Genomic DNA, 19,835 nt, shown 5'->3' with positions numbered 1-19,835 from the left:
ATGTCTGTGTCATTCCTGGTAAATCTGTGATGAACTTTGGGTTATTCATTTCAGATGGACTGTTATGGATTTGAGATTGATCTAAACTCCAAGCACTGTTCATAAACTGTATGTAAAAGATGGCTGTAGCTTCCACGTCTCAGTGTCTAATGACCAGCAGGGGGCGACTCCTGTGGTTGTGTAGAAATCTGCAGGAAAACAGCCCTTTATGATTGAACAGTTGCTACTGTATGAGCTTCACATTCAAATCCAGCTCTCACTGGATTAAAAAAGATAAGAGTGTGACAGCCAAAACTCAAATTGAGGTTATCTCTTATAGTCTATTGATACTGACACAATCAGCTACTAAACAAAAATGTGACCCAATATGACCTGTTAAAAGAAGTGACAGTTGCATACCTTGTACAAGCTTTTTGTTGCTGACACTATATCAGCACTGATTTATTATCATTACAAATCCTTTGACCATTTGGCATCACAAACACAGCATCAGGCCTTAACCTCATGTTTCATGAAGCTTTTATTTGTACAATGCCATAAGATACAAAGAGTCTGATCACATATCATACAGATGTTTGAGTGCAGTAAATACACGTTGTCCAAAAGGTATTCCTACCAAGGAATGAGACATTAAAGCCGGACTAGACAATGACAAATCCATACAGCAATAACAGGAAACCGTCCACATGGAGAGGTCTTAACCCTCCAAACGTTAGTGTTTAAATATCTGACTACTCGTTTTGTTGTTGCGACAGATGCATTCACTAAGCAGCCTTTAAGCCTACTTTATAAGACTGGTGTTTTGTCTAGCTCACTGTAGAGTACTGGGACAACAGCTAACGGAGGTATGTATGAGTGTTGGCGTTACAATCCACAGAGACAGTCTGACATGGGCTGTCTGCAGCTCACTGACTGCTGCTGCTGCTAAAGAGCCGTTTCTGTTCAGTGCAGACCAGTGAACTGATGAGGAAGGAGCAGCTTGTGGCTGTTCCCACCTCAGCAGGCTGGCAGGAGGAGCCGGCGATGTAACGATGCCAACAGCCAGCACTGGCAGTGTTTTGATCATGATGTATTTGTTCCTACAAACTCTTTTTCAAACAGCCAGTGCAATGTCTGTCCCTACTGCACAAAGCTTTTCTCCATTACTTCAGAGTGACACAGAGATTCAACCACAGCAAATGGAAAGAAACAGAACGAGGCGAATGAATTAAACTATTAATCCGGCACAGGTTATCTATCATTTACCTCTGCTAGACAACCACAAATTGATCCAATTTTATTTGTTCCTGTCAAATTAAGTAATGATTTATTTATTTTTTGACAAAGACTCAAAATGCCTCATCTGTCCTCATACCAGTGCCTCTAAAGCTCATTTATTAACATGCTGCATCTTGTTGTTTAATCATTAAAGACTAAAACCTGTCTATGGGAACATAGACTGTATATAAAAGATGGCCATAGCTTCGGGTTTAAAGAGAGCGCCAATGGATAAATATGTTAAATCTGAATTCTCATCCAGCACATTTTTAAGTACCTTTATTGTGAGTTAATGGTCTTAACTGTTAGCTGAAAACATAATGTTCATTTTGCAAATTATGGTTCCAATTAGTTTCCAGAATAACGATGAAGCGTGTTTATCTCCTGTGCAACGGACACGTGGTTAACCAACGAGCAGTGTCCACCAGATATGGCCTGCTCTCAAAACTGCTGGTTTCAAAAACGCTCATCTCATTCACTAACCAATGAGTGATGTCACAGTGGCTACTTCTTTCTTTTATAAACAGTCTTTGGGTTCCACCCCACCTGAATTTCCTCCACTGGTCCCGCTTCCAAACTGTCTGTTCATATTAATGGGTAGAAAATACGTGGAGCACAAAGGGGTTCAGATTCCATCTTTCAGGGAAAAACAGTTTTCCTACTAAATGTGTAACACTAAAACAAAGCACTCAAAAGCACCAGTCTGCATTATGTTAGCTTCATTAGTTTTCGGTTCAGTGCCCGGTAACAATTTGCCGTATTGCTGCAGGGGAACCAAATCTCCTAATCCATGTTGGTGAAAGCAGGTCAGTCCACAATTAAAATCATTATAACTCAAACATTAACCTATGGTTTGGTAGGTTTTGGTAGAGTTTTCTGATTTTCCCTTTTAAATTTCTGTATGTGACGCTATAAACATTATTGTCCAGCTTCCTTTTTTTTGCTGATCTGGTGTTTTGAAATGGTCTTAGTTCCCTTCACTCATTCTTTTTGATTACCCCATAAACAATGCAGCCAATTAGTTTAATGTGCCTCTGTTTCTATCCACGAAAATGGAAAGTGTGGTAAACTCCCCGTGCAGCGTCACGAAGCTCGATAACATAGTTTCAGGCAATCAGTAATTGGGTGATGTTTGTGGCTTCACCGAGCAGCAGCACATGACACGTGAGACAAAACTGAGTAAAAATAGTCCTGGATGTATCGGGGACCTGGATTCCACTGACAGCATGAACAAAGCAGCTGTTAGCACAGGGATGGTCGGGGTAGTCCGGTCTAAAATTATTGTATAATTGTATTAAATCAGTCCAGTTTAAACTCAGCATTTTCTGTAAGTCAGCCTCAGTAATCCTCACAATCAAATTTCACAGCCTAGCACAAGCACAAATTTAACTGAAATGCTCTCAGTTGTTTCCTACAAAGTTACAACACAGAACCTAACCAGAAAACTGGTTCTCCAGGAGAAAAGAAAAATGAGTGTATTGGGTCAGAGAAAAGACCTACTTTAGGTTAGAAATACTACAGGGAACACTCAGATCTGTGTCATGTAGGTGGAGGGAAAAACTCCACACTAATCTAGGCTGGTACACCCGAAAGGGATCGCCCTGCCACTTATCTCTTTCTATCACGATGTTCAGGTCTACAGCTGTGAGCCAGGAAGCTGAAAACTGTTTCGATGTCGGAACAAGGTCTGGTCTGTTTGTGGGGGGGTTACAGTTACGGCTTTTAATAGGAATGTGTTACACTGCTACCGGAGAGCAACATAAATAATGTCTGCATAAAAGCCACATTATCTCCAAAACAATTTACACATTCATTCTGAATGTGGCAGCTGACGATTTTAAGAAAACACCGAACCAGGCTCAAGTTCACCACAGAAGCAGTACAGTGATACGTCTACGATTTTAGCTGTTTTGTTATCATCTGCATCTGCTGTTCTACACTCACGGCGTGTTTCAAAACAGACAAGAACAGGACAGGTACCCGCAGAGTCGCGGGCTTGAATAAAGCAGATTCAAGCTCTCTCTGTCTGCCGTCTATCTTGCCTCACGAGTATCTACCCTGTGTCCCAAAAAGAAGCAAAGGGCCTAATATGAATTCACCGCGAGTCACGCTGCATCACGAGTTTACATCCTCTCCCTCAGCCATCTTTAGAAAACAATGACAGTAAGGAGTGAACACCAGGGGACGTTTGTACCGTGACCAGAAGGCAGAAGAGCGTGTTTCATGAAGGTGTGTGCATGTACAGCTCAGAAGGCAGTTCTCAGCCAGAAGATGTGCATGTGTGTGCTTTTGCGTGCACGTGTTTGTGGGAAAAAATGGCAAATGGTAGCAGGTGTGTGTTGCCGATGGAGCAGCTGTAGGCTAGAGGATGTCCAGCAGCAGGACAAGGCACGAAAGCATGAGTGTACACGTGTGTGTGTGAGAGAGACAAAGAGTGTCCAGAATCAGCCACAGCAACACCAAAACATCCTGTAAAATCTGTTATGTGCAAAGAAGAAGAAAAACACTGAAATCAAGTACAATGACAATACAGTAATACACCAACGGAGCTCATATCAGAAGCAGAGGCACAGCTTAAAGTGGACCTCTTATGCTCATTTCCAGCTTCATGTTTGTTGTGTTTTTATTCTAGGGCTCTCACAATAGCCTTTAATGATTTATAGCTCAAAGTAATCTTTATTTATCATATACTGGGTCTTCAGCTTGCCACTGAAAACAACCAGTGTTGGCTCTTTTCCCTTTAAGCCAGCTTTCTTCTGATTAGCTGAGACGAACAAATTAGGCACAGACCCCCCATAACTGTCTGAAACTGGGTGATTAGAGCAGGCTGAAGCCTTTTTCACCTCAGTGCTTGAAATTTTGGCCATGTTTGATATGAGCATCCACTTCTGTAACAGTATATATATATGACAGAAAATGAGGTAAAGCATAATGGGTACTCTTTAATCGTTCTCAGTAAGAATGATGGTTAAAGTACATGTAAAATGTAAAACAGCTAATAAGAACATACCTCAGTAATAATGTCAGGGGATGATATCCCCGAAATTATAACAACAATCTCGGTGAGATGTGATTGTTCTCTCACACAGGTCTTATTTCACATGGATGAAGCAGGTGCTGCAGAAGTTGGCGCTCACAGTTCCTACGCAGCTTCTATTGACAAATCTTCATAACCATTTTTAGGGGGGTGTCAGATTTGGTATTTTAACTCAGCGCATGCCACATTATGAGTCACTAAATACACGCTGACTCATAAAGAAAAATATTCAAGCTGTACCTAGGACTTTTCTCACAGAGCAGCATGCTCTATGAGTCTGTCTGTGCTGTTTGCCGTGGGTTAAAATAAGAAGGCCGGATGTGAAAAAATGTGAGATGAAACAAAACAAAAAACATAAAAACACTGCTGGTGAATTTTGGGAGCCTCATAGAGCAACAGCAGCGACAGGGCCTGCAGAGGTTTTGTTTCTCTGTAAGCATATCCTGCAGATCTAACAGCCCAGCTCAATGCTTTTTCCTATTCGTAAAACATTAACAAAGCTGATATAAACACAAAACAAAACAAAAAAACTAAAAGCCATCGGCAGGGAAAACCATTATCTTACTACATTTTCTAATTTTAGATGTATGAAAACAGGACACGCTGCTCCATAATGTTGCCAGTGGTCAAAAACTCCACAGGATTCCTTTAACTCTGAATGTTGTTGGTTTCCTCATAAATATTTAATACTATTTTTGAAATATGTCAATTTGAAACTAAGTGTTTAGACCCTTTAAGTAATTTATGACTTAGAGTTTGACAACTCACCACTGAATCGAGCCTGTGACTGACAGAAATATTATCAAAAAAATAAAAGAAAAATGTTAAAAGGGGCCATTAATGCTCATTTTCTGTTGTGGTTTCTGCTTGATTAGCAGTTTAAAAAATGTTTTCAATAATTTACCTTATACTGGCCCTTTAAATAGCCTCCCAGTGCATCATCTAACTGAAACATTCTGGCCTCTCTGTTGTGATTGGCTGTCTTGCACCCTTGCCTTCTTATCGTAGGAAAGCCAGAGCTGTGGCTGACCATATAAGGAAATATGCACCAAGCTGACATCAGATAGACACGAGAGTAGAAAAAAAACATTAAACTAAGCCTTTAGAACTGTGTAAAATCTGGGATTAGAGCTCACAGCAGTTACTTTTATAGAAGCTTACCTTATTACTTGAAAATTTGGCAATATTTGGCAACAAAGAAAAGCACATAAAGTTTCAAAGCCACAGCTCTCAGTACAAATGCTGCGTTTACGATAATGATTCAAATCAGTATAACTGCATTAGGTGCGAGTGAAGAGCGAGTTGAGTTCACTCTGCCAGTTTTTCTTCGTGTTTTACAGACCTGCGTAGGAACCCTGAGTACCTTTCATTTTCAGCCTCCACCTCTTTATGACCACATCTCCATGGATGAATTTACAACCTCAGCTCAAACCAAATACTTTCGCCCATCTACCTCTGCTCTAGAAATGGTCTAGCAGCACATCCTAAACTATCATTGCTTGTTTTCTTGTTAAAGACATATCAACTAACAATGGCGAATATCAACGAGTAAATCACTACTACTTGATGGTGACAGAAACACTTTTTTTTCTGAGGTGATCCTGTAAATCCCTCAAATCAAACAAAGCTAAGCATGAACTCTGCGTTCTGCGGGGGGGGGGATGTCATCACGATGAAAACAACGGAACAGGATGTGCAGTTTTATGGCAGAGAGGTTAAGTGTAAGGCGACTGGTAGCTCCGCCCCCTCCAGACACAGCTGAAAGTTTTAATTGGTTGAAGAGGGACTGGGGCTAGTGGTTAATGATGCTGAGCTACTTATGAGTTAATAACTCTAATATCTGGTGGAGGTTTCTTTCACTCCATTAAATGGGCCTTAATTTGGGATGAAGTGCTCCAAACAGTTTCTAACTCCACTGAGGTGTGGGAGGTTGCCTGAAGTCTTAGCTTCTCCATCTTTTCCAAACCAGAGCGGTGAGTTTGAGTAGCGCTGTGCAAGCGGCTGCACATAAACAGCAGCGACGCGACGCCTTCTTCTTTTTCTGCTTCTCATGCCGGCTTTGTCAGTCTGTTTCTACAAGCCCCAGCTCTTTGTTTTTAGTCCTCTTCTCCCAAATTAGACCTGGACAGACCACATGAGGATTAAACTCGGGGCCCAGACACCAGCATGCCTCCATCCAAACATAAAATCCCCGGAGATGGGCTTTTGGCCTCACCACAGTGAAAGCGTCATTCTCCCAGAACATTTCCTCTCCGAGTCTGAATGTGAATAAAGGCTGTAGCAGGGGCCTGTGGTTGTTGTGGCATTTAAAAGCAGGATGCGGTGCTAGTGCTGCAGTAATCTTTCTGAGTCAGAATGGCTGAAAGGCAAAAGTCTCCATTGTGCTTCTGTGGGTCAGCTGCATGGTGCTAATGCCTTGCTGAGACTGTAAGGACTCTGGGGACTTTAGAGGACAGTCATATGCTATAAACCTAGAGCAATCACGCACTGTCTTATAAGGAACCATTTTACAACCCATCACTGTCAGACAAAGTCCTTATAACACTGTCTTCTCCAGTAGAAACCACATAAATAGGAGTTTACAGTGAAAATTGCCAAGATTTGAGAAGAACAACTGTTTATCAAGTGGCCTTTTAAGTTCTGGAGTCCTTTAAATGTCCAACATTACACTTTTGCGTCTGCAACCTCAGCCTTTTCTGAAGGTCTGTACCTAACAAGGGGAACAACAAACGATGTAGAACAACATTTCTCTAGACGCTGACCGTTCAGCTTCTGTCATCTTTTCAGTACATATGATAGCGTGTCTCTGTTATTTATTGAGGATTAGGTTGTCATCCAAGGTGAATATTTCCTCTGGATTTAGTCCAAAAGTGGGACATGTTTTTCCTCTGTTTCCTTCTCCAGCATCCTCCACGCTGCAAACAAAGTCAGTATTTATTGTCATTGGTTAGGTTTTCCTCCATGGGCCCTCATACCTGTGTTTGTGCTGTCCTTTGCCTTGACTTTCAGTCCTAACGCAGCCCAGGTGAAATCCTGAGCCTTTTGCTTCTAATTTGAGGCTCAACTCCCACTTTTAGAGCAGCGAAAAGAGTCACGTTGGATCTACACAATAGTTGTTCGTAGCTACTTAACAGATGCGACCTGCAGCTCAACAGAGGGCATTCATTTAATATGAGGGGAAAGTGAACGGAGTAAAGTGTTGAGTACCAACTGTGATCACTTTGTCTCGTCTTCCGTAGCCATTTGGTTTTACTTCAGCTGAGAACCTAAACTTGTGCAGGCAAGTGAAAGCAAAAACATGATGTAAGCAGCCTGTATAGTGTCTGTTTGCTGAACCAGCCCTCTAACACTAAACTTTAGATATATGCAGGATGGTTTGCTGGTTATTTTCCAGGAAAGACTGTGATTTTGCCGGCTTTGGCCAGCCGCTCAATGATCTGGGCTTCGTAGTCTGCGTCGTGGACGCCGGTCTTCCTGAATTCTCCGGAGTAGCGGTTCTGCTCCCAGTAGTGGTGCCAGTTTCCACGGCTGTCTGCACCGAAACCAAACACGTTCACCTAGAGGAGAGCAGAAAATAAAACAAGACATATGACACAAGTGCCACGTTGATGCAAACGCAGAGAGAGAAAGAAGAAGAACAGACCTCATCACAGACGTGCAGAGCAAAGAACAGCACTAGCATCCCAGTGGAGGGGTAGCGGCCATGATGTCTAGTCCAGCGGTCGTGGATGTATTTAAAGAATGCTGGGTTGAAGATCTGGACCTGGGTCATGGAGGGACATGTAGAGAAAGGGAAGATACCATAAGATAAAGTCTTATTTACTGTGAAATCAAAGCAAAAGTCCTACAAGAAAACTGTGGAATTTCTTGTTTATTTGAAAGTACCGCCTCGGGCAGCGAGACCTGCAGACTCTGCTTCAACTACAAAGCCACATCGTTCCAACTTGAGTAAAATTCAAGCTCATTCCTCATCAAAATGAAGGTTGTTAAACAGATGTTTGCACTTTAACACAGGGAAGATAACCCCGTGCATATTATAGACGCTGCATATTCCACCCATAGTCCCACAGAACAAGTTAAATTTTAATACTCCCTGCAGTTCTGATCACTGTGAAAGATTCAAGGACTTCTTAAGGGAATGAATGGTAATTAGAAATTTATCATCTACCTCTAGGTGATACTCAAGTCTGCAACAAACTGGGATTAGAGAGGCTGCTCAGAAAAAGTGGGGGAGTAAGTCTTTTAAATCTATAATTTTGGGTTGGCCACAAAGATGCTGTAAAAAAATGTTAAAAATAAATTAAAACTGAGTCTCTGACCAGGCGAAGATATTTGCCAAGTCTTCACATGACAGGGATTAGTCTGAGTTTATTTATTTTCACGGATTAAAAATACCCAAAAACGAGCAGATTAGTGAAAACAAAGGAAGGGTTTATAATCTAACTGTAATCCTTCATCAACAATAGGAATGGGGCGAAACAGTTGTAGCAGACCAGGTTCCCTCTTTGTGTGTGTGTGTGTGTGTGTGTGTGTGTGTGTGTGTGTGTGTGTGTGTGTGTGTGTGTGTGTGTGTGTGAGAGAAAATGGCCAAAATTAATTGCACTCAATGAAAATACATACCTTGTCTTTATCTACTCGGAGGAACTGCTTCACTGGAGCGTAAGTACTGAGAGGGAGAGAGAGAAATTGATTGACTACATTCAATCAGCACTTTATGTGATTGCTAGAGCTATGAATTCTGGATGATTGACAGCTGGCAGATTGTTCCACCCCAAAAACTCTCTGGCTTCTCACATCTCCACTCCACGTGTCAGTGCATGTGTGTTAAGAAAATTTTATTTATTCCCCAAAGATACTCTTCCGTGTGTCTGTGTGCCCTGAAGTCAAATGGCAAGTTTCAACATCCCTGTGCTGCAAGCAGTATTTCACATGTCTTAATCCATGCTTATGCATGTCTGCGTGCACGTGTCTCGTCTTACAATCGAATCTGGCCCGTGGACAGAGCGCTGGTGATCCAGACCAGATCCAGTGTTTTGAAGGGAACGAGCACGAAGCTGACGTTGGCTGCCAGGTTTTTGGCACTCTCTGGGTACATGAAGTGGTGAGTGGTGTGGCTGCCCGCGTCTTCCTCGTAGCCCACTGTGGGGGCCAGATTTATCCTAGGAGAGAGTGTGACGGGGGAACAGCGTGAGAGATGAACATCATCAGGTCACAGGCTGTTAGAAATTGGTGTGTCAGGCCTCGGGTTTTACTTCCAGCTGGACTCAAACTGGTGCCAAAGTACCTTCACATGGATTTAATTTCACACTGACTTGCCAAATTCCTGATGCAATTCCTGCTCATGTTGCTGGAATCAATTTCTTGAAGCATGACTTCATGACCTCATAGAGCTCAATATAGATACTAATTTTGGCTATTATGGGTCTATGACAGATATATCGGTATACAGATATCAGCTTGCGTGTTATTCAGCTATTTTGTAACTGATAAAATAAGTTTGAGAGCAAACAATACAGTTGTTTAAAATGTGCTTAACTTAAATAAAGTAAAAATAAAGCATGTCATAAAAGAAAATGGGCTCAGTTTGTCACACTTTACAGCTGAGGTGATTTCAGTGTTTTGCTGCTGAATGCAGTTTGATTCAAGGTCACACAAACAAGTTCTTCACCTATAGACCGCTGTTCTCACCGACTGTTTGTTTACTTTCTCTACATCATAGCACAGCTCCCATAGCAGTGAAAACACTTTACGTTTATCACAGTTACACTGTATCAAGTACACATATGCAGCGTATACAGTAATGTATAATATATGCAGTAAAATCAGTCAGACAGTAACTAATCGCTCAGCTGCGTTTAAGCCATTCATTGTATTTACAGTAACTGTGACTCACTGTCTGGAGGAGTGATCCATTTATGTAAACAGTTGGTTGCGCTTGGAATTAAAAAGGTGGCTACTGACTTCACCTTACCATATGCCAGTGAACAAAACAGATGTTGTTCACACAGGAGGAGTTAAAAAGCATGCAGACAGGCGGTGGGTGGTGATAGTGAGGGGGATTTTTGTGGGTCAAGCTGGTTGAAAAACAAATGAAAATCAAAGCACAGCATTAAGAAATCGTAGCAGGAGATGGAAGTTGCAGGCTGCCCACACGGGTCTATTGAGAATGCAGCTCTAATGGATTCCATTGCCTATAGCAGGCAAAAACACATTATATCAGTCACTCCTGCTGAGTGTTTCATGGCACCGGCATGTGTCCTCGACACTAACTCGTGCGCAGTGCAGGAAACTACATATAGCTGTGCTCACGAGCTGGATTGTTTAAGAACAATCAGGCTTTGTGATCTGTCAATGCGGCTCGGAAACAGCTGGGGAGCAGACTGACACAAAAGGATTTATGTGCCTCTGTGCATGGGCGTGTGTGTGTGAGACAGAGACGCAGTCTATAAGTTCAAATGTCTCGGGACACAAACGCTGGGATTACTTTTGCTATCGCACACATATCTGCTGTTTGCTTCTTTGTAAGTACACCTCCCCATCCTGTACACACATGCACACACAATCTAGATGGCAATGATGATGGAACTTTAATGGCACATACTGTGCGGAGTGAGAATACAGTGTAATCCCCACATAAACTCTTTTTTCTTCTTCCCTCCAGCTGTCTCCCTCCTCTCCTCTCCCTCCTTCACCTCCAAGCTTTGGTCTTACAGCATAATTTTACTTCTTTGAGTCGTGCTTTTATCTAATAGTGCCCTGCATCCACTCTGTTTTGTCTTGCTCTGCTCATCTATCCGTTGCAGCCGTCTCTCTCACCTCATAATGTAGTTGTGATCATCAATGGTTGCGCCATATCTGGCCCCCCGAAGGTTCCCGGAGTTCCCCACCACAGCGCAGCGCAGGCAGCGTCCCGGATCCCACGAGCCGTACGGCGACCTTCCGGGAATCACCTGTGATAAACAACCATGATTAAATCAAGCAGACTGGACCGAAGCTACGGAGGAAATTAAATACATCACAAATGCACATAAAACGACCTAACCTGCAGCTCAGACCTGACTGTGAAAATACATGCAGCTCTCAATATTGGGGTGAATTCTTTATGAGAATCTCCATGAAAAATACATGAACCACTTCAGCCCTAAGGGAGCCAGACTAAACCTACATCCTTATGGGAAAGCACTTTAAGTGCTTTGAGAGTCCGAATATAAAAAAGTCATACGAGAGAGGAATGAGCCAGGTTTGAGATAAACCAAATGTCAAATAAAGACAATCTACTCCCCCTCCACTCAGTCTTTGGACGGTAGTCTGAATTAATGACTTGGCTGATATGAAAGCACTACGGCAAAGGAAAGATGAATTAATAATATAAAATACCTGGAACAACCTCAGCAGCACCTGCTGGATGCTGTGGGGTTTAAACTGGGGCTGTAACATCTAGAGAGAGAACGAGAGAGAGAGATAGTTAGGATGTGTAGTTTCTCCTCTGCAGACAAATCATATCTGACAAGAGACTTTAAATTTAGTTACATTCTGTGTGCCCGTGTGCATGTGTATGCATGCACTCGCCTGCATTCAAGAGAAAATAAGCAGATGCTTGTGCCTAAGTGTGTGTGTGTGTTTAGGTAACAGCTACGTGTCAGACTGACAGGATGCAGTCAGACTGTGGTCAAAGGAGCTGAGGCATTGCCGTCCACATGTCAAAAACAAGCTGAGTGAGAAAATCTTTTTAAAAAAGAAAAGAAAGCAGTGGGGGAGCTCCCAAACACCTTTTTTTTTAGGAAGGTTGTTTCAGAGTAAATTATTTAAAAAAAATGATTTGGTAAATGTAAAGGTGCACAGAAGAGAAAAAATAAGATCTAAACATAGCTCAGAGAAAGATGAAGAGAGGAGGAGAGTGATACAATAGGTCACTCTTAAGCTTGCTGTCTGTCAGAGGATTAATGGATAAATAACACCATAAATGTGAAGCTACTGGTGTTTTACATTGAAAAAAACACCCTCAGATTAAGTTCCTGCCTTTGGCTACTGTGAAAATGGGTTTAATGCATTGTTCATCAGCTTGTCTGAAAACATGAATAATAATCTAAGCGCTTTAGCTTAAACAGAGTCCATTATAATTTTAATGAGGAAGGTCACTTAGAAAAAAAATAAAGCACGGCACCTCACAAAATTACCATACTTAAAAGCTCCACCTTTTTACAGGGCACATTTGAAATGAGCACAGAAGTATCAGTCTACCCTCTGACCTGTGGGTGCTGACTTTTGAAGCCGTTTTAATGTGAAGCCTTAATAGCTTTTAAACTGGTGAACTTTTAAACCGTCTTGGCAAGTTTGTCCTCATAATAAATTATGGCATTTCAACACATGAGACTATGGTGTGAGATCGTGGGCGTAACTACTTCTTGAGTCCTTGAGCATGCAAACTAGTGCCATCTATAGGCGAAAAAAGTAACAGCAGCACCAGCAGAACAATCTGGGTGTCACCTGCCACATGTGAAAATACTCATTTCTTGGTAAATGATTTGGTAAATTTCACTTAATCAAATACTTAAAAACAAAAAACGCCCCTCCAAACACTAACCAGATTTCCATCAACCTCAGCTCTGCTTTGGTTTAATGGTAATTTTAAAATGTTAATCGCTTCCAGCATGTTAGCATCGTGACATTAGCATTTAGCTCAAAGCATTGCTGTGCCTAATTATAGCCTCTCAGTGTTGCTAGCATGGAGGCACCCTTCATTTTTAAAGCTTTAACTCACGAAATGCCCGTTTTTTAACTTATCCTTTAACTTCAAAGCTTTCTTGGGCAGGTACCAGTCGCTTTACATCGACAAGTGATCTTAAAGGGCATGAACTATATTGAAGCCACGTTTACAGTTAAGAAAAAAAAAAATTGTTTGCTTTATTCATGTCGGTAAGAGCGTTTTTCATTTCTCTGGATCAAGGTTTGAGTGCCCTTTTGTGGTATGATGATGCTTACCAACTAACAAACAGAAGTTGTCCAATTAAAAGGCAAAAAATAAATCCTGGCTCATTTGAGCATCTGCCAAACCACACAGGCAAATGTGCAATCATGCGTGAAAAGATAAAACAAGCACCTGCACAAATGTAAAAAAAAAAATCCCATAAACAAAGAATGGCATCCTATGGATATCCATCGGGGTATTGGCAGCCGAAGCATGGCTCCTCCTATCCATAACCATCTTTTCTCTGTCTCTCCCACACACAGCAATCTTCATTTTCACACTCCTTTGTCACCCCTTCCTTTGCACCCACCAGTGCCCTTAATTCGCTTCTTCCAACACAGATCTCAGTCTTCAAGATTTTCATTCATGCATCTTCTCTATCAGCCTTTTTGCCCGCATGTCTAACTCCTGCTCTTTAACTTCCCCTTTCCGCTCTCCCTTACTGCTGCTCCTCTTGTCTATCTTCATCTCCTTTTCTCTCTGGGTTGCTTGTGCACGAGGCAGATCATAAGCCCTGATCAGAGTCCACTAATCTTTCTTTCACACCTTCTGACTTTGTCTCTCTTGCTGTTGCCTCTCTGCTATTGTGTCTTTGTCTCTGTTTTTCCAATCCTCCTTGATCCATCCATCCCTTTGCCTTCCTCGGTCTCTGACTGCATACACGATGCCAGAGCCAGCTTGGCATTCGATACCCCTGTTGTTCAGGGGCTACTAATTTTTGGCGTATGTTTTCTGGCAGCATAGCCGGATGCTGTCGAGCTTCCTTCATGTCAGCCGTCTTCTGACTCCCAAAGTTTCCTGGCAACTGCTTCCAAGGAACTCTAATTTTTCTTTTTCCATTGAAACAAGATTTCACTGCTGTTTCCAGAAGCCACATTAGATATTCAAAATTAGCCCTGTTATAAAATTAGAGACAGATGCCCAGTGTGCAAATTTTGAAAGAAATTGTAAAATTACCTTAAAAAGTACAATTACAACATTGGACAGTTTGTGTCTACAGCAACAGACTGAAATGTTTAAAATGTTTCTTTCACTGCGTGCTTGCATTGTGCCTCTCCTGAGGCAGGAGTACACATTTGCACATTAGGTTTGATTGAAGAGGTCCAATCACGAATACGCATTAATCGCTTGTTTTCATTTCTTTATAGCGCTGCTATTGGATTTGGGAATAAAAGAAAGTCGACCAATATAAAAACAAACAAATCAAATAACAAAGGAGAAGTATTTTTTTTCACTGGTTGCATCGGGTGCATAGACTTCCCATAACAAATCACTTTTGGACTGAAGAGGTTCTCTCAGAAGAAATAAAAGGAGGTAACTGACTAGGGAGCAGCTACACAGATGATCCTTACTGTGAATTGCTGAAGTCTGCTTCATAAAAGTCTTTACCAGGAAACAATGTCTTTTTCTGTTTTCTGATTCCCAAATGCAAGGACTGTAAGTCATCCTTACTTTACAATACAGCGCTCAAAGAATTATACTAGCTCGAGACACAACAATATAAACAGCAGGCAAGACACTAGACAGCAAGCCATTATTACTCTTGAGGTCTGTGGCCATTCCTCTCTCCATTCTCCACCCAGCCATCCATTAATTCCTGTTTAGTTAAAATGGATGTATTGATTAGAGAGTGGAAATCTGCTGACTGCAGTGTGAGAGAATAAATATTGTGTAGTTGCTAAATAAGGCTTGCCTTTTAGGTTTGACGTCAATTCTTTTGAAAAAGTCAGAATTCAAGCATGACTCAATTAACCCTGGAGAACCCATGGGGTCAAATTTGACCCCATGGTTTCTCCAGGGTTAAAGACTCTGGAGTATGTCTGTGATTGTAATTCTCAGCAAATTTCCGCACAACTAATTCCAGCAGTCCAACAATTCTTGACTGTGATATGCAGGGTTTCTCTTTTCAAACAGAAATAATATTCTAATTAAGTTCTAGTCAAGTTTTTATTCTCCGCAGTACCCTCTGCAGGAGAGGCCGCATGAATTTCAATGTAATTATTTACATGCCTTGTGATCACTCTGGGCAAATTGTTAAGCTTCATTCAGGGTGCTGTGACATTTTTGACAAGTAAACTGGAACTTTTCACTGTGTCTGCAGTAATTCAGAAACAAGGACAGCTGCCTGTCTACAACACTTATCTCTCCAAAGCCTGGTGAGTTGTCTTTGCCTTCATAGGAGGCTAATAAATATAATTTACATTATGTTCATTCTTACAATATTTTAAGAAACATTCTAAATTTAGAGAAAAATATGGAAACTCTCTATGAAGTTTCCAAATTTAAATGTTAAGGTATTTTAAGATAGGTAGAGTCCTCCCCATTAGCATTAGCAACGATTTTAACATATCTCCCAAAACTACACTCCAGACCCCAAGTTAAGAGGTCTTCAAGGTCAGGTGTTCGTGGTGCCAAACAAACACAAAAGGTATATGCTATATATTAGAAATCAAGCAATAACAACATTACATACGTGGTGTAACCAACACAAGTCGTTCATTAAAATGACTGCCTACAGTGGTCAAGCAGTGTGACTTATTGGAAGTCCATTAAAAGCTGCTGCTGGTCAGAGCAGATGATTACATTTCTGGACTAATTAAATTCAGAAACCACATTTAATATAATTAAATTAATATAATTTAATATAAATGTATTTTAGATCTGCCCATTCCTTTCCTATCCACTCTTCCCCCCCCACGCCAGTTCATCACCACCCTGTTACAGTGTGACCGAATGACTTGGCAGCTGTTGGCCTGTGTTTGCAGTTTTTTGCCATTTCAGAGCTTAGCTGAGGATTCGGCTTTGAAATAAGAGTCTAACCCGGCCACTGAAGGACACTAAACTGGATGACACTTACTGCAGATGCACACAAACACATTTGCACTTAGATTTGAGTGGACATAGAGAGACAACATGTACGTAAATAGTTACAAACCAAACTAAAAGGAGGCATTTACATAATGATCCTTTAAGTGCTTCCTGTCTCTCACACTTGACTCAAAAAAACCCTCATTCTGGGGTTTGTTTTTTTTTTTACTATAAAACAGTTTAAGGAAAACCCAGAGGCCAACCTTGTTTATTTGTTCCACTTTTCCACAAATACCATGACATATGACTGGCAGGGATACTTGAGAAGCATGTAGGACTTGTAAGAGGGGGATTGGTTGGCTCAGAGATGAGGCAGGATGAGGAGGATAAGATTATTATGTGTTACTCCCCCTGTGTTAGTGTTCTATAAACTTATGTCTTCCATGTAACTTGCAGCTCCCCACGCTCTCTATATACATAAATAGAAAGTGCTTGATAGTGCTCCAGACAGTGGCACAAAGTTATTTTTGTGTACTGTGGTTCAGAGGAGAATGATGCTATATGCTGTAGTATAATACATAATCTTATTATTGTGTTTTGCTTTATGAAGTTAGAAACATTAAATCACCCAAACACAGTCTGCAGAAGTATGCAAACCAGGTGTTTTACTCCAAAACAAGTAACTAAACCACATATACAAAAAACGCGGCATAGCATTTATAAGTAGAACTTTAAATTTCTGATTTGGAAACTTCTACAATTTGCATGAACTTGTGGTAGCATGCACTGCATACCAATTTCCCTTCCAGTCAGGGACATCTGACCCTGGAACACTGAGATAAAGGGCTAAGAGCTCAGACAGGCAGTGGAGAACTTATTGCCCTTACTATTGCTGGATTTTTTCATGAATAATTATGAAAGTGAATTCAGATCATGGCTTTAAATTATTTAATTGCACACATGTAAATATACCAACAATCAAATGAAACCATTGTAGACATTATAAGTTTATCTAATGAAGTTGTTTTAAAGACTGTATGACACTGAGGGTTTCTGCCAGGAAAACTGTGGCTGCTGTAACTCGTGGAGGGATAAGTCGGCATTTTAATGAACACAAGTGAACGAATAGCTGAAGAGTGGACAAAGTATGACTTCATAACATTTCTTTCTGGTTCTTTATGACTACATTTTTAAAAAACCATCATTTAAAGTATTTTTACATGTGTGAAAACAAGAACGGTATGCTAATAAGATACTAGGGCTGCCACAAACGATTATTTTGATAGTCGACTAGTCACCGATTATTTTTGCGATTAGTCGACTAATCAGATCATCATCCATTGGACATAAAACTACAGTTTATTGCACCAGCAGCATCTGCTCTTATATAACTATCATTAGCTTACAGCTGTAAGAGTTTTTAAGGTATGTGCTAACTAAACATAAAGACAAGATGATAGTTTATTAAATTTTAATGAAATTTGCAGATTGTTTCGGTGAAGTTTAATAAACTCCTTGCTATCTAAAATATAACAGGACACCGGAGTAAATTCTCGAGCATCTCACACTTCTGATAATCAGCTGTCTGCTTGACGTTTATTCAGCTGTGTAAAAACTATAACTTTAATCTCAGCCAAACCGATTTACTCAGGAACAAATAAAATACTGAAAAAAGCCAAACAATAACATTTGTAAGTTATCAAAGTGACTTATATATGTTTAACCTGAGTAGCGAAAGACAGCGGTGGGTTTGAAAACGATTTGCCGGGAGTCCGGTGTTCTCACGGCTCTAGTGACCCTTGAACCCCGGCTAGCTATCGAGCTAGTGGGTAACAGACATCTCCGAAAACGTCGGAGCGCTTTTGAAAATATGTGGTGTCTTGATAAACTGAGCAGATATTTGAGGTTTACACAGCTACATTCTCGCCTGAAAATATGTTAAACGTTTATTTTGTGACCCAGAAAGAATAATAAGAGTAATATTAAAACTAACTAGCTGCCGCCATTGTTGGAAACTGAGCTGGGCCGCGCTATGAATTCTGGGACACAGCTTCTTCTTCTTCTTCGGGGTTTAACGGCAGCTGACATCCTTGTACATGCAGTGCTGCCATCTTCTGTTTCAGTACGTTATTACACTCTTAAATCCTACTACTTATTCCTGCGTCTTTTGAGATCTTACAAAGCTTCAAACGACGCGTCGACTATTAAATCAGTCGTCGACGATTTTGATAGTCGACGTAATCGTGACTAGTCGACTAATCGTGGCAGCCCTATAAGACACATTAACTAACTTAACAGCTGTAGCATTTGTTCTAGTGCTTAGGAGCAGTGGGAGATTTAGCTCTGGCAGGCACAAACCCTGCTAATATTAACATCACATTGTATCAATCACGTATGGACAAACTATTCTGTTTGTATGTTAATTATAAAGCCAGATACTTAACATAACAACAGGAAGCAGTGGACTCAACTACGCAGGCTGTGTTCAAAATTCAACTAAAAGTTTATTAATCTTAATCTTATATCTTGCATGTTTATTCTATAATGGTTTTACAAGGGATTATGTGCTGTCATTTAGCAGGGGGCAAACAAACTAACACGATAACACCTGTTAATCAGTGAGCTTTAGAAGAACTGCTAAGAAGATTTTGTTTACTTTGGAAATGCCATGCTGTCTCCAGCCTTCCAGTATTTGTGCTAAGCTGACACGCTCTTGGATAGAGCTTAATATTTACCGATTAGGAGCAATAAGTATATATGCAAAGAAGCTAAGCTATTAAACTCGTAGCATATTGAGGGCATAGGCTCTTTGCTTTATTCGAATATTGAGAAAAAAAAACATCAAACAGAAGTCAGGAACAAAACAAACTTGCACATGTAATAATGCGTCACCACACCTAATATAGTACAGATTTACAAAGATGTAGGAGCCCTGGTTGTGGAGGTTATTAATTTTCCAGACTTTGAGATATGTTACAATAGTTTACTGCTTTAGCTGATGTGAAAAAAACAAAACAAAAGAAAAACACTCCAGGCTGTTACTAACTTACAGAACTTTAGAGATTAAAGTTACTTACCACCCACCAGTAGTAGACATCAGAGGGTAACTGCATGTTGTCTCTTGTCCAAACAGGAGAGATATCTGGGTCGTAGTTTTCATCGAACCAATCAGAAACTCCAGGATCCCCGACACAGCGCGGGCAGGCACACGTCTTCTGCTGTGGGGCATCAGGTGATGACAGGCGGTGCGCACCCATGTAGCTGGGCACGAGCTTCACACGCCGTGACTCTTCCCACCCGGGTGGTTCCAGGTAGTTGAATCCGACGCCCCCGCGAAGGGACACGGACAAGAATAGGGAAGTGAGAAAGATGAGAACCAGGGAGCCGAGGAGAACCCAGATTCTGCGGGAACATCTCACCCTGCCTCCTTTCTCTGCTCCACCTCCTACCCCAGTACTACCTCCACCTGTAACCATCCCTCCACTTAACCAAGGCCTGAGCTCTGAGATTCTGGGAGCTCCCCTGGATGCACCCCCGCTCCAGGACCCCCAGCCCCAGCGTCTGTCCCGGTGCAGGGTGGAGGACGGTATGCGGCCCCCCCAAGGCCATGTCCCCACCCCTGGGCCTGCCACTGTCCCCAGCCCACAACTACCTCCTCCTCTTCCTCCTGTGCCTCCACTAAGCAACCACCACGGTCTGGTCACAGTGACTGGGACGAGCCCCTGGCTGCCAGTATGGACCACACAATCACTCCCTTTATCGGTC

At 41.5% G+C, this 19,835-nt stretch overlaps 1 protein-coding gene across 1 annotated transcript; it reads right to left on the bottom strand.

Moving 5' to 3' along the window:
- Positions 1 to 502: 502 nt before the first annotated feature.
- On the bottom strand, positions 503 to 19,832 carry st3gal2 (ST3 beta-galactoside alpha-2,3-sialyltransferase 2). Its single transcript, XM_084936219.1, has 7 exons — positions 19,148 to 19,832; positions 11,672 to 11,731; positions 11,111 to 11,244; positions 9,274 to 9,453; positions 8,915 to 8,960; positions 7,938 to 8,057; positions 503 to 7,851 (listed from the first exon to the last, which is right to left on the bottom strand). Exons 1-7 carry the CDS (start codon positions 19,544 to 19,546, stop codon positions 7,678 to 7,680), a joined length of 1,113 nt encoding a protein of 370 aa, XP_084792345.1. The 5' UTR covers positions 19,547 to 19,832; the 3' UTR covers positions 503 to 7,677.
- Between the last annotated feature and the right edge of the window lie 3 nt (positions 19,833 to 19,835).

Source organism: Perissodus microlepis, chromosome 7 (assembly GCF_051167445.1).
Source record: "Perissodus microlepis isolate ML-2025 ecotype Zambia chromosome 7, ASM5116744v1, whole genome shotgun sequence".
Classification (NCBI taxonomy): domain Eukaryota; kingdom Metazoa; phylum Chordata; class Actinopteri; order Cichliformes; family Cichlidae; genus Perissodus; species Perissodus microlepis.
The sequence above is the reverse complement of the archived record's forward strand: the minus strand, read 5'-3'. Positions and strand labels throughout refer to the sequence as shown.

Excerpts from the sequence above, each read along its gene's own strand:
- st3gal2 (XM_084936219.1), bottom strand. The coding sequence starts at position 19,546 with ATGGTTACAGGTGGAGGTAGTACTGGGGTAGGAGGTGGAGCAGAGAAA. Across the intron at positions 8,961-9,273 it reads TCCACGGGCCAGATTCGATT|TACTTACGCTCCAGTGAAGC; the intron begins GTAAGACGAGAC and ends TCTCCCTCTCAG. Across the intron at positions 7,852-7,937 it reads CTCTGCACGTCTGTGATGAG|GTGAACGTGTTTGGTTTCGG; the intron begins GTCTGTTCTTCT and ends GCTCTCCTCTAG.